Source organism: Canis aureus, chromosome 5, assembly GCF_053574225.1.
Source record: "Canis aureus isolate CA01 chromosome 5, VMU_Caureus_v.1.0, whole genome shotgun sequence".
NCBI lineage: Eukaryota > Metazoa > Chordata > Mammalia > Carnivora > Canidae > Canis > Canis aureus.
In genome coordinates, this window is record NC_135615.1 from 711648 (window position 1) to 725796 (window position 14149).

At 38.7% G+C, this 14149-nt stretch overlaps 1 protein-coding gene across 13 annotated transcripts in view; it reads right to left on the reverse strand.

Annotated features, from left to right (window-relative positions):
• The window catches only part of LOC144313594 (ankyrin repeat domain-containing protein 26-like), a 149958-nt gene that overhangs the window by 37496 nt on the left and 98313 nt on the right, over positions 1-14149 (reverse strand). For 9 of the 13 annotated variants that reach the window (XM_077896525.1, XM_077896524.1, XM_077896530.1 and 6 more), the window contains 3 exons: positions 7768-8061; positions 6283-6497; positions 4165-4393 (listed from right to left, as the gene is read on the reverse strand). In XM_077896525.1, coding sequence (XP_077752651.1) covers positions 4165-4393; positions 6283-6497; positions 7768-8061 — 738 coding nt within the window. Of the gene's footprint in view, positions 1-4164; positions 4394-6282; positions 6498-7767; positions 8062-14149 lie in introns of those variants that run through there. The other 4 variants (XM_077896527.1, XM_077896528.1, XM_077896526.1 and 1 more) reach the window with 2 other exon arrangements.

Below are 14149 nucleotides of genomic sequence, written 5' to 3' on the forward strand. Positions count from 1 at the left end.
TCAGAAAAAGAAGAGCACTGTCCTCTGCCACCTACCCCACCACAGCTCCAATGAGAGAAATGACCAGACAATACTTTGAAAAATGTTTCTTCTTGCTTGACTTTATAACTAACATTCATTGTTCAAAGCAACATATTTTGAAGAGGGAAAAGTTGGAAAGAACAATTTTAGAAACAAGCAGAGAAAGTCAGACAAAACGAGGAGACAGAGGAGTATGTTCTAAATGAAAGAACAAGGCCACGAGATAGAACCTCAGAAAAATAACGAAATGAAACAGAGATAAGGAGTCAGCCTGATAAAGAGTTCAAAGTAATGGTCACAGAGATGCTCAGCAAACTTGGAAGAATGGACGGATTCAGTGAGAACTTCAACAAAGAGAAAATATACAAAAGAACCAATTAGGGCTGAAGAATACAATAACTGAAATGAAAAATACACCAGACACAATCGACAGCAGATTAAAAGATGTGAAGAACAGATCAGCAATCTGCAAGAAAGGGTAGTAAAAATCATCCAAGCTGAAAAGCAAAAAGAAGAAATAATTTGAAAAATTAAGATACAGGGACCTCTGGAATAGCATCAAGTATAATAAAACTCACATTAGAGAGGTCCCAGAAAAAGAAGAGAGAAAAGGGTGAAGAACTTATTTGAAGAAAGAATACCTAAAAACTTCCCTAACCTGGGGAAGAAAACAGGCCTCCAGGCCCAGGAAGCATTGCCAGTCCCAAATAAAAGGAACCCAAAGAGTTTCACACCAAGACACATAATAACAAGTCAAAAATGAAAGAGAAAAGGAGAATCTTAAAAGCAGAAAAAAAGAAAAGAAAAGAAAAGAAAGGAAAGGAAAAGCAATTAGTTATATCAAAGCGAACCACTACAGGGATATCAGTGGATTTTTCAGCCAAAACTGTGGCATGCACTCTGGAAAACTGTGTGGAGGTTCCTCAAAGAGTTAAAAATAGACCTGCCCTACGACCCAGCAATTGCACTGCTGGGGATTTACCTCAAAGATACAGATGCAGTGAAACGGCAGGACACCTGCACCCCGATGTTTCTAGCGGCAATGTCCCCAATAGCCAAACTGTGGAAGGAGCCTCGGTGCCCATCGAAAGATGAATGGATAAAGAAGATGTGGTCTATGTATACAATGGAATATTACTCAGCCATTAGAAACGACAAATACCCACCGTTTGCTTCAACGTGGAGGGACCTCAAGGGTATTGTGCTGAGTGAAATAAGTCCATCGGAGAAGGACAGACATTATAATGGTCTCATTCATTTGGGGAATATAAAATTTAGTGAAAGGGAATAAAGGGAGAGAAAATGAGTGAAAATATCGCTGAGGGTGACAAAACATGAGAGACACCTAACTCTGGCAAATGAACAAGGTGTAGTGTAAGGGGAGGTGGGCGGGGGGTTGGGGTGACTGGGTGATAGGCACTGAGCGGGGCACTTGGGATGAGCACTGGGTGTTATGCTAAATGTTGGCAAATTGAACTCCAATAAAAATCGGAGAAGGACAAACATTATATGGTCTCATTCATTTAGGGAATATAAATAATAGTGAAAGGGAATGGAAGGGAAGGGAGAAGAAATGGGTAGGAAATATCAGAAAGGGAGACAGAACGTGAAGACTCCTAACTCTGGGAAATGAACTAGGGGTGGTGGAAGGGGAGGAGGGCAGGGGATGGGGGTGAATGGGTGATGGGCACTGAGGGGGGCACTTGACGGGATGAGCACTGGGTGTTATTCTGTATGTTGGCAAATTGAACACCAATAAAAAATAAATTTATCATATAAAAAGAAAGTTAAAAGAAAAGAAATTGTCGCATGATATTTTCCAAGTGCTAAGAGGAAAAAACCTAGGATATTTTTGGCAGGTTTATAATTCAGAACTGAAAGAAAGATAAAGAGTTTCCCACACAAAACTTAAAGAAGTTCATCACCACTAAATAGGTCTTATAAGAGATGTTAAAAGGACTTCTTTAATCAGAAAAGGCCAGGGTACCTGGACGGCTGTCAGTGAAGAGTCTTCCAGGACCCTGGGATCAAGCTCTGCAAGGGACTCCCTGTTCCCTGCTCAGAGAGGAGCCTGCTTCTCCCTCTCCCTCTGCCCCTCCCTCCCCTTCACTTGTGTTCTCACTCACTCTGCTCTCAAAGAAAGAAAGAAAGAAAGAAAGACCATAACTAGAAATAAGAAAATAATGAGACAGTTTTATCATAAAAACAAACATACAGTAAAGGTAATAGACCAATCATTTTTATAAAGCCAGTATGAGGGTTACAAGACAAAAGGAATAATATCAATTATATCTACAGTAACTAGTTAAGGGATACACAAAATACAAAGGTGTAAACTATGACATCAAATTTATAAAACAAGGCAGAGTGTAAAAATGCAGTGTTTTTAAAATCTGTTTGAACTGAAGTAACCATCAACTTAAAAGAGATTGCTATACATACACAGGATGTTATATATGAACTTCATGGTAATCACAAACCAAATATTTATAACGGATACACAAAAGGAAGAAAAGCATCCAAACATAATACTAAAAGTCATTGAATCAGAAGAGAATAGAGCAAGAAAACAAGGAAGTCGAATGAAAGAACAAGACTAAGGCTTCATTTAACATGAGTCTATGCTACATTTTTCTACATTAATAAAACCACGAATATACTATCAAAATCATAAGCCTATGTGCATTGATTGAAATGGGTATTTTAACAACAATGATACATAATGGAAATGGGTTGTTATTAAAGGCTCCCTATCACTGCCATCTTAGTCATCAATCATTCAAGTGATGGCATCAAGGTAAATATATGTGAATTTCATTTGAAATATCCAATTATTTGTGGGGTGCCTGGGTGGCACAGTCAGTTAAGTGTCAGAATCTTGATTTTGGCCCAGGTCATGATCTTAGGGTCATGAGATCCGGCTCCACTCTGAGCATGGAGCCTGCCTAAGAGTCTCTCTTCTCTCTTTCCCATTGCCCTTTACCACCTGCTTGCTTTCCTTCATTTTCTCTCTCTCTCTCTCTCTCAAAACAAAAAAAAAAAAAGAAAAGAAAGAATCAAATATTTCTTTGACTTACTTATTTAGAAAATCTCTACAGTTGCTCAGCAAGCCATTTTATAAAAATTGAAATAGAAGTAATATAAGTTAAAAAAAAGGTGTTATAAGAAAGCAATTAGGGATGTGCTCTCATGTAAGAAAATGCCAAAACTTACAACATTTTTTAAACTGTTTTATTTATTTATTCATAAAAAGTACAGAGAGAGAAGCACAGACATAGGCAGAGGGAGAAGCAGGCTCCCTATGGGGATCCTGTTGCGTGACTCAATCCCAGGACCCCTGGATCATGACCTGAGCCAAAGGCAGATACATGCTAAACCACTCAGTCATACGGGTGCCCCCAAAACATAGAACTATCAATTTAGTGTTACAAGTTTATTTAATTCATAAAAAGGACTTACCGTGGAATCGTTAAAATCATAAATATCCCTACATGGTTAAGCGTTTGGATTCTAATCATTCACTTATGCATAGGGGTGGAAAATTGGGTTACAGCAAACTTTAAACATATTATAAACTATTGCTAATCAGAGAATAAGTCAAAGCATCTAAGTGTACTTTGGGTTAGTAGGTAATAATATTTACTTTCCAAAATCCAATTTAACATAGCTTTTCAAGGAAATGGGTCTGTTTGGGGGTGCCTTGGGAACTCAGTTGGTTAAGCATCCAACTCTTGATTCCAGCTCAGATTATCATCTCGGAGTCATGGGATCAAGCCCTGAGTCAGGCTCCACACTCAGTGGGGAGCCTGCTTGAGATTCTCCCCCTCCCTCTACCTCTCTCCCCACTCATGGGCACACTCTCTTCTCTCTCAGATACATAAAATCTTTAAAAAATAAGAAGATAAAATGTGTCAGTTTAGTGGTATTTATTGAATAAAGTTAATAATAGGTATCTCTTGACAATAAGAGCTCCAGGAGCTTAAAAAAATACCATAAAATTTCTGTCCCATTTCCTTATTAGCACAAACCAGTATAACTTTTACTTAATGAGTATTATTCAGTTAACTCAGAATTTCACCAAATTAAAAACAAAAATTTTATTGGAAATCTGAAACTCAAGAAAAGAAAGATAATATAACTAACCTTGAACAAGTGAGTTTCAATGCTGCTAACTGAAGTCTGCGGCCTTGAGGTAGGAATCATTACATTTTCTCTTGGAGTAACATTTCTATCCAGTAGTAAACTACTAGTCAAATTTCCAACAGAAGGCCCTTCCAAGACTGGTCCCATAGTAAGAGTGCTGTGGAAAGGTCTGTTCTGCTGTCTCTCCACCAGATATTTGGTAGTGATATCTGCCAGCCTCTCATTAGTCCTGTGAAGATTACACAACACAAGTGCTTAGTATTTTATTTCTACCCAAATCATTCCTGCATGACCTGCATTTTTTTAAGTTTCCATAATAGCAAACAGAATGTGCCAGTAAACAGTGTTTTAACACTGAAAATGTGACAGAGCAGAGCTACTACATATATTTATAGGTTTAAAATTATTCCAAAGGAGTATATATGATTCCAGGGATAACTAACTAACAAGAAATTCAAATTAGGGGAGGGAAAGAAATGGCTGACAGTGATGTACATGGATTGACAGGTAATACTTGCTACCTTCTGGAATGGCTGTAATTACAAGATTCTGGAGAATGCCGTTACACATATTTGTATTTAGTAAACCAGTTTGAACATAAAAATAAACCATCCCTCAAAGACATTTTCAAGGATGTGCTTTCACCACTCTTGTACATTTTACTCATTGCCTCAGAGAAATTGAGGGTTTCGCACCGAGGAATACCTCAGACCAACAACCTCTAGGGGCCAGGTAGATGGCAGAGCAGTGATCAGAAGGACCGAAACAGCTCCAGAGGCAATTAGCTGATAACACACTTACCAAGGCCCTGGAAGTAGAATCTGCCCTTTTTGTCTTCCACACACCCCCTCATGCCCACCATGATGCTATTTTTAGCCACGTTGGGATTTATACTGCCTTTCACCCCAGTGTGAATCTTTCTCTGTTTCACATGTATACTTTTATATAAAGTAGAAAACATACAAAGGTTTCCCCCACCCTCAGGCTCTCTAGTAATAATACCAAAGACACAATCAAGAAAGTTAATTTACCAACCTGTATACTATTGGCACTTGATCTTTTGGGTTAAAGGTGTAATCTTCCAAAAATGAACTCATTAATATTTCTATTTAGGGTAATTCTGACAAAAAATTTTATAGTAATATGCTGTCTATATACCCACTATTTGCTTCGATGTGGATGGAACTGGAGGGGAGGGTATTATGCTGAGTGAAATAAATCAATCGGAAAAGGACAAATATTATATGGTCTCATTCATTTAGGGAATATAAAAATTAGTGAAAGGGAATAAAGGGAAAGGAGAGAAAATGAGTGAAAATATCAGTGACGGTGACAAAACACGAGACACACCTAACTCTGGGAAACAAACAAGGGATGGTGGAAAGGGAGGTGAGCAGGGGGTTGGGGTGACTGGGTGATGGGTACTGAGGGGGACACTTGGGCGGGATGAGCACTGGTTGTTATGTAATATGTTGGCAAATTGTTATGCAACATGTTGGCAAATTGAACTCCAAAAAAAACAAAACAAAACAAAAAACCTTTTAAGTAGGGTTGTAAAGATGCAGGTATGTGAATCTGCTCTTTCCACTATAAATTTTATGAAGTTTAAATATAGACACGTATTCCCAATGAAAATTTAGTGTTCTAATTGAAATATACCATAATTGTAAAATACATGCTGGATTTTTAAGACTTCGAATGAAAAAAATATGAAATATCTCAGTAATAATTTTATATTGATCACAAGTTGAAAGGATATTTTTTGACATATTGTGTTAAATAAAATATATCAACTTTAAAAAAATAATATGCTGTCTAAATTATAAAGTTTTAAACAATTAGTTTGTAAAGACAACAAGATAGAGTAACTGAAAATATTAACGGGAAAAAGTAAAATCATATACCCCCCACACACACACACACAAAAAGAGGAGAGAGGCAAACTATCCTGGATGAACATAAAATGGTAAGTTTACTTACAAACGTTATTTTCCAAAATTATACTATCCAGTTGGCTTTCACTTCCTACTAATCTCATGAACCCATCTCCATAAAAATTATGCTTTAGAGGCAAATCAATAAGCTAAATCTATTTTCATTGATTCTGTTTTAACTTACTTGCTCAGTTTTTTTGTCAATGACATTCGCATTTCTGATTCTTCTAGGTAGAGTTGCCTGTACTTTTCCAATTCTATTTTAAGTTCCTGAGAATTTCTTATTTGGGATTGAAGTTCAGATTCCAGCTCTTTAATTCTGAGTGCCACTTGACTTCTTATTGAAGCATCATGACTTGCTCTTAACTGCTCTAAGTTTTCTTGAGATGCTGCTTGTCTCTAAAGCAAATTAAAAGCACAGTTTTAAAACAGCTAAAACTTGAGTAATTATAGTATATTTCTTTCCTTCAGTTGGGACTCAATGATTCAGAGAGCAATTTTAAATGTGTAAAAAAAAGCTGAAGTGTAAAATATTTATCACCAATGTCACCTGAATTGAATCTGAATGATAAAAATAAAGTTTAATCATTCTTATATTAGTACTCATGCAATCTGATACTTCAAAGAACAAGAGAATCAATTAAAAATTTTAAAAAGTGCATAATACAACTTGAGAATAACCTGTTTCTTGATTTCTGCTCAGAGCATGTTCTCAGTCAGAGGTCCTGAGGCCAAGCCCTGTGTCGCACCCAGTATGGAGTCTACCCAGGATTCATTCTGTCTCTCTGTCTCTCCCCCTCTGCCAATCCCCCTGCTCATGTTCAATAAATAAATAAGGAAATAAATAAATAAATGAAATCTTCAAAAAGGAAGAATAACCTAGGAATGGAACATGGAGCCCAATGCAGGGCTTGATTTCACAAACCTGAGACCAAGACCTGAGCTGAGATCAAGAGTCTGCTGCTTAACCAACTGAGCCACCTAGATACTCCATGGTAAAAGTTTTATTTTTTTAAATTTATTTATTTTTAAAGATTTTATTTTATTTATTCATGAAAGCCAGAGAGAGAGAGAGAGGGGCAGAGACACGGGCTGAGAAGGAGGCTCCACCCTGGGAGCCCGATGTGGGACTCGATCCTGGGACTCTAGGATCACGCCCTGGGTCAAATGCAGGTGCTAAAACCACTGGGCCACCCAGGAATCTCCATGGTAAAAGTTTTATTTTATTTTATTTTTTTCCCCATGGTAAAAGTTTTAAATCACAATTTTTTCTTTTCCTCTTAATAGTCTTGTTTCAGGGGATCCCTGGGTGGCTCAGCGGTTTACCACCTGCCTGCGGCCCAGGGTGTGATCCTGGCATGGAACCTGCTTCTTCCTCTGCCTGTGTCTCTGCTTCTCTCTTCCTCTCTCTGTGTATCTCCTGAATACATAAATAAAATCTCAAAAAAATAGTCTTGTTTCATACATACTGGTCATAAATCATTCTGAAAGATCAATTTAGTGAGAATAATGATGAAAACTGAAATCTTTACAGGGAGGAACGAATGCCTCCAGAAATATACCAAACAGATTGCTGTAAAGGAAGCAGAGGAAACCTACACAATGCATATAACCAAAGTGTAATTTGTAATGAAATAAATGAAAGCATATCACAGATCAATAAACTAACCTGGAAAAATAGATTGACTTCTTTTAATCTTTCTTCTACAATCAATCTTACTCTCTGGTCAATCTCCCATTTATAATACTTTTCTACTTGAATGCCTTGTACCACATTGACTTCTGCATGACTTCTGAGGTTTACTACTTTTTCTTCCAAGTTCTTTTTAATCTGTTTTAGTTTTTCACATTCCCTCTCTGTTGCTTTCATAGATAATAACTCCTGTTGAAGAACTTGATTTTTTGCATCCAGGTCTATACATCTTGAAGATTCAGTTTCCAATCTTGCTCTAAGATCACCAATCTGCATGAATAGAACAATACAGTTCGGAAATGGAATGAAATTAGTTTAACTCAAAACTATAACCAACATTTTAAAAAACATTTTATGTTTAAGTCTCTGTACTGAACCGTAGGCTCGAATTCATAACGTCAAGATCAAGAGTCATATGCTCTACTGACTGAGTCAGCCAGGTGCTCCCATTTTAAAATAAATTCATTTGCAATAAAATATAATCTATATTGTAGTAGAGTCTTAGAATGTGGAACCCTGAAGCACTTAGAAAATTAAGAACAGTGTTAAAACCACTAGGAGTTATTAAAAAAGATCTCTGCTATCATTGTCTTTGCCACACAACATTTGTACTTCATTTTATGTATTTTTCTATGACTGCTTCAGATCTTTCCTCCATAAAATAACTGTAAGTCACCTCTTAGTATAAAGTCTCTTATATAGTCAAATTGAATTCAAATAAAATTTTAAAAAAGAAAAGAAAGTCTCTGGCCCCTTCCCCTATCCTAACACACCATAATTTTTAAAAATTATTTATTCATGAGACACATAGAGAGAGGCAGAGATATAGGCAGAGGGACAAGCTCCACAGGGAGCCCGATGAAGGACTCGATCCCAAGGCCCTAGGATCATGCCCTGAACCAAAGACAGATACACAAACCACTGAGCCACTCGAGTGTCCCAATGAATACTCCCATTAATTTTTAAAAAGTTTTAGTAATATCATATTGACTTATGTAGGTCTGAACCAATAAATGCTTCCTAAGAGAAGACCTTGAAAATAAGACTCTAATTATTGAATCTATAAATACTGATTCTAAGCCACAAGCCTTTTTCTGAATTACAAATGATTTACATTAATTTGAATTGCATTCCCAGGAGAAATGATTCTCAGGATTAAGAAACCACACCTCTCAGTATAAAAATTTAGTGAGATGAAACTTATACTTTCGGACAAAAAAAAAAAAAACCCGCCTAATTGAATAGTATTATCTTATAATCCTCTGTTACTCCCACAAAACAAGGGAACATACTAAGCACCAAAAACCACCACTGAAAAACCTGACAGGGTTTCAGTGATTCTGAGTTGGGAAGAACTTCTTTCTTCTGGATATGATTGATAAGACAGGGTAAGTGGATGTGGTGGTTTTATAAATTTTTTGACACTTCTCCCATGATAATCCCACCCCTTAAAATGTGCTGACCTTAGTAATTGGTTTCCAGTGAATAGAATTCGGCAGAACTGCTGTGTGATTTTTTTAAGGCTAGGTTAAAAAATGTGATATAGCTTCCATTGACATTCTTCTTCTAGGGAAACTAACCCTTAGAATCTAGCTGCTGTGGGAAGCCCAGGCCACCTGGTGTGTCTTCATGTAGACATTTCAGCTGAGACTGACCCAGCTAACGTCCTTGCCAAAAGCCAGCCTCAACAGCTAAACATTTGCATGAACATGATTTTAGATGATTCTAGTCCCCAGCTTCCAGTCATCTCAGCTGACACCAAATGAAGAAGAAATGAGTTGGCCTTACTCGGCTTTGCCTAAACTAAATACTTGTGAACCAAATAAATGCTGTTTTGAGCAACTAGGTTTTCAGGTGGTTTATGATGCCGCAATAAATAACTGGCACAGAAACTGATATTAAACATGGGGTGCTGACATTAAAATATTTAAACCTGAACCTCCTTTGAACCGAGAGGTAGGTAGAAACTGAAAGGATGTAGGGAAGAGTAAGAATGAAAACCAAAAGGGCTTCCAACAGACTGTTAATGGAAACCTGATGGCCCTTGAAGAGGCTGACAGTAAAGGTTCCAGGCAAGTGAAGAAAATGACACTAGAGGAAAAGGAACTTGCGCCACAAACCACTTGAAAGTAAAACGGGACACAAAAGATAAACTAAACAAGGTCTATGCAGTATGAAAGACCCAGACAAACTGGGTGCAAATATTTTGTCCACATTTATAGCCTTTCCATATGCTGAAATGTCAAATAATGCTAAAATAAAGAATTGCATCCTGGGTCAAGAGCAAATCCAGGAAAACATGGCCTATGGATGAAGCCAAGATTATAAAAACTTTTGTTAAGACCTCAGAAGGATTTCAGGTATGCCTCAAATTTCTTTTAAGGATCTTAAGAGTATGAGCTTCACAGGAGAGCCCAGTTGAAAAGTTTATCTCAAAAAGATCTGCGAGACTGGCTTTTCTACTGACATAAAATCAATCCATTGATTCTCACAGAAAAACTCAAGAAGTTAAGAAAATTATAGCATCAAAACCACTGTTTGCGAGCTTGGACTAAAAGAGACCTAGATAGCACGGACTGAAAATAGGCCTTTGGGTCTTAGAAGTCCCCACAGGGAGGCAGCAGGCTGAAAACACAACTGCAAACACAGGTCATTGGACAGAACCAAGAGCTCAGAGAGGATAGACAGCAAAGAGCCATGGAGAAAAATTTCCATGGTTTCAGACTAAGTCTGACTGAAAAATGGACAGCATGCATCAGGCTGCATTTCAAACCTGCTATGGTCTAGTGTGACTTCCATCTTCTTTCTGAATGGAAGAGTCTTTAGCAAGTAACCAGAATGTTGTGTTTTCAATAGTAGAGAACTGTTCTCTTTAATTCTCAAGTCTTCATTCCTATTAAGAGAACCTGCACTCCAGGGACTAAAATTTAGACAACATAACCCTGGCACCTTATCCCCGCTGCACCTGATTAAGATGGCAAGATCTTGGACTCCATCCTGAACCCGATGCCATGATAACTGAGATTTGTCGGAGGTACTGGGAGGAGGTGAGTGCATTTTTCATGTGAAAGGAATATAGAACACTGTGGCCAGTGGGTAAATTACACTAAAAATTGCGTTCTTCATGTGTTCATAGGTGTTCCAGTATTCCATTAAAACTAAACAAAACAAAAAGACCGTGGGCTAACCTTAGTGACTTGCTACTAACGAACAGAATATGGTCAATGTGATGTTGTGTGTATTCCAAGGCTAGGCTACGAAAGGCAACACAGCTTCTGCCCTGTTCTGTATCTCAGCCTGCTTACTCGGAATTTAGCCCCTCCTCTTGTGAGGAGGCTCAGGCCACAAAGAGAGTCCAGGTGTGCCAGTGTAAGCATTTTGGCTGCCTGCCCTAACTATAAATCTAGGCAACAGCCAGCATCAACAACACCAGACATGAACTTTTTCTCTTGGTTTTTCCCCATTTAGGAGGACATTATCTGTGCATTTTTTCATATATTCCCTTTATTATGTTGAGGTATGTTCCCTCTTAAACCTACTTTGTGGAGGGTTTTTATCATGCATGGATATTGTACTTCATCAAACGCTTTTCCTACATCTATGGAAATGATGATGATTCTTCTTTCTTTTATTAATATGGTGCATCACACTGATTGATTTGCAGATACTGAATCACCCGTGTAACCCAGGAATAAATCCCATTTGATCATGGCGGTGATTTTCTTAATGTATTGTTAGATTCAGTTTGCTACTATTTTGTTAAGGATTTTTGCACTAGAAAATTGGCCTGTAATTCTCTTTGTGGTGTCTTTATCTGGTCTTGGTGTCAGGGTAATGCTGGCCTCATCAAATGAATTTGGAAGTTTTCCTTCCTCTTCTGTTTTATGGGACGGTTTGAGAAGAACGCATACTAACTCTTTCTTTAAATGCTTGGTAGAATTGGACTCTGAAGCCATCTGGTCCTGGACTTGTGTTTGTTCCAAGTTTTTGGATGAGTGATTCAATTTCTTGGCTGGTTAGCATTCTGTTCTACTTTCTTCCTGCTTCAGTTTTGGCAATTTATATGTTTCTCGGAACTTATCCATTTCTTCTAGGTTGTCCAATTTGTTGACATATATTTTTCATAATATTCTCTTATAATTGTTTGGATTTCTGCAGTGTTGGTTATTCTCCTCTGTCATGTGTGATTTTATTTGGGTCCTTTCCCTTTTCTTTTTGAGAACTATGGCTAGAGCCTTATCAATTTTATTAAATTTTTCAAAGAACCAGCTACTGTTGATCTGTTCTATTTTTATTTGTGTTTAGTTTCTTTATCATTTATTTCCACTCTAATGTTTTTTTAAAGATTTATTTATTGGGGCGGGGGGGAGGGGCAAAGGAAAAGGGAGAGAGAGAATCCACCAGTAGACTGAGGTTGGAGGCTGAAGCAGGCTTCAATCCCAGGACCCTGAGAACGTGACCTTAGCCAAAATCAAAGAGTTGGTCAGTTAACCAACTCAGCCACCCAGGACCCCCATTTTTCCTCTAATTTTTATTATCTCCATCCTTCTGCTGGCTTTAGGTTTCATTTGTTGTTCTTTTTCTAGCTTCTTTAGGTGTAAGGTTAGTTTGTGTTGAGATTTTTTTTTTTTTTTTTTTGCTTCTTGAGGTAGGCCTGTATTGCTATATATACTTCCCTCTTAGAATCAGTTTGGCTGCATCTGAAAGGTTTTGGGGGGATCCCTGGGTGGCGCAGCGATTTGGTGCCTGCCTTTGGCCCAGGGCGTGATCCTGGAGACCCGGGATCGAGTCCCGCATCGGGCTCCCGGCATGGAGCCTGCTTCTCCCTCCTCCTCTGTCTCTCTCTCTCTATCATAAATGAATAAATAAATATTAAAAAAAAACATTAAAAAAAGGTTTTGGACAATTGTGTTTTCATTTTCATTTGTTTCCATGTCTTTTGAAATTTCTTCATTTATTTCCCGGTTGGCCCACACATTGATAGTACGATGTTATTTCACCTCCATGTATTTGTGGTCTTTTCAGACGGTTTTTTGTAGTCCACTTCTAGTTTCATAGTATTGTGGTCAGGAAAGGTGCATGGTAGGACTTCAATTTTTTTGTACTTCCTAAGGCCTGTTTTGTGGCCTAATGTATGATCTAGTCTAGAGAATATTCCAGATCTGTATTCTAATTTCATTTATTGCACTCTTCATCTCAGATTCTTTTTAAACTCTTCTATCTCTGTTGTAAGGGTCTCACTGATGTCTTCCATTCTTTACTCAAGTCCACTGAACATCCTTATGGTCACTGCTTTAAATCCTCCATCAGGCACGTTATTTCTCTCTCTCTCACTTAGATCTCTGGCCCTGTGGCATTATCCTGTTCTTTCATTTGAGATAAATTCCTCTGTCTTCTCATTTTGTCTAGGTCTCTGACAGTTTCTCTGGGTTAGAAAAGCCAGTTATGTCACTTGTTCCTGAAAGTAATGGACCACTGAAAATGGTCCCGTAGTGCCCAGGGCCTGGTGCTTGAGGGAGGGTCTCCAGGGTGTGCGGCATGCACTCTGCTACTGGGTTCTGGCTCCTCTATCCCTCAGGCCAGTCATCTGAGAGATAGGCTCTCAGTATCTGCTGTGGGCAGTGTTTGGTACTTGGCCTGAATCTAGCGGGTTTGAACTAGCTTGCGAAATGAGACCTGTCACAGTCCACTGGAACTGAGACCCTGCAAAACTCTGGTCAGGACACATGGTGTCCGCAGGGGTTTGTACTGGTCTTCTGGGGGAAGGGCTTGCTGTGCTGGAACTGAGGCAAGCATGATTCAAAAGGGCAGTTCCCCTGGAGTGCAAACGGGTGGTGGCTGGTGTAAGCAAGTTAGGCAGCTGGTGTCAGAGTGGCACTGATTCCCACAGGTGGCTCTGTGTTTGTGCTCAGGGCCAGGGGAGGGAAATGGCACCAGCCAGCTGCTTCTGTTCTGTGTGCCTCTCTCCAAGTATAGTGCCCTACACATTCTACCATAGCCAAGCCCAATAACCTTTAAAATTCCAGGCTTTAAGCCCTCCATAGTTGCAAGAACTCAGGAAATTCAGCCACTCTCCTTTTCCAAGCCAGTGGCTACGTGCATTCCCAGGTGTTCTCTCCTGCCCTTCGCTGGGACCACTACTCCCTCCCATCTGCTGCAGATAGGATCTCTTTCTCTTCTAAACTATATCTCTGTACTTCCGACTTTCTTTAAAGTGGCCTCTTCTCTCTCTTTAGTTGTGACCTTTGTTCTGTCAGTATTCAGGTAGATTTCTGGGGTATGTAGGATGAGTTGATAGGTATCTAGTTGTATTAGTGGGATGAGGTGAGTCTAGGCTCCTCCTACCCTGCCACCATCT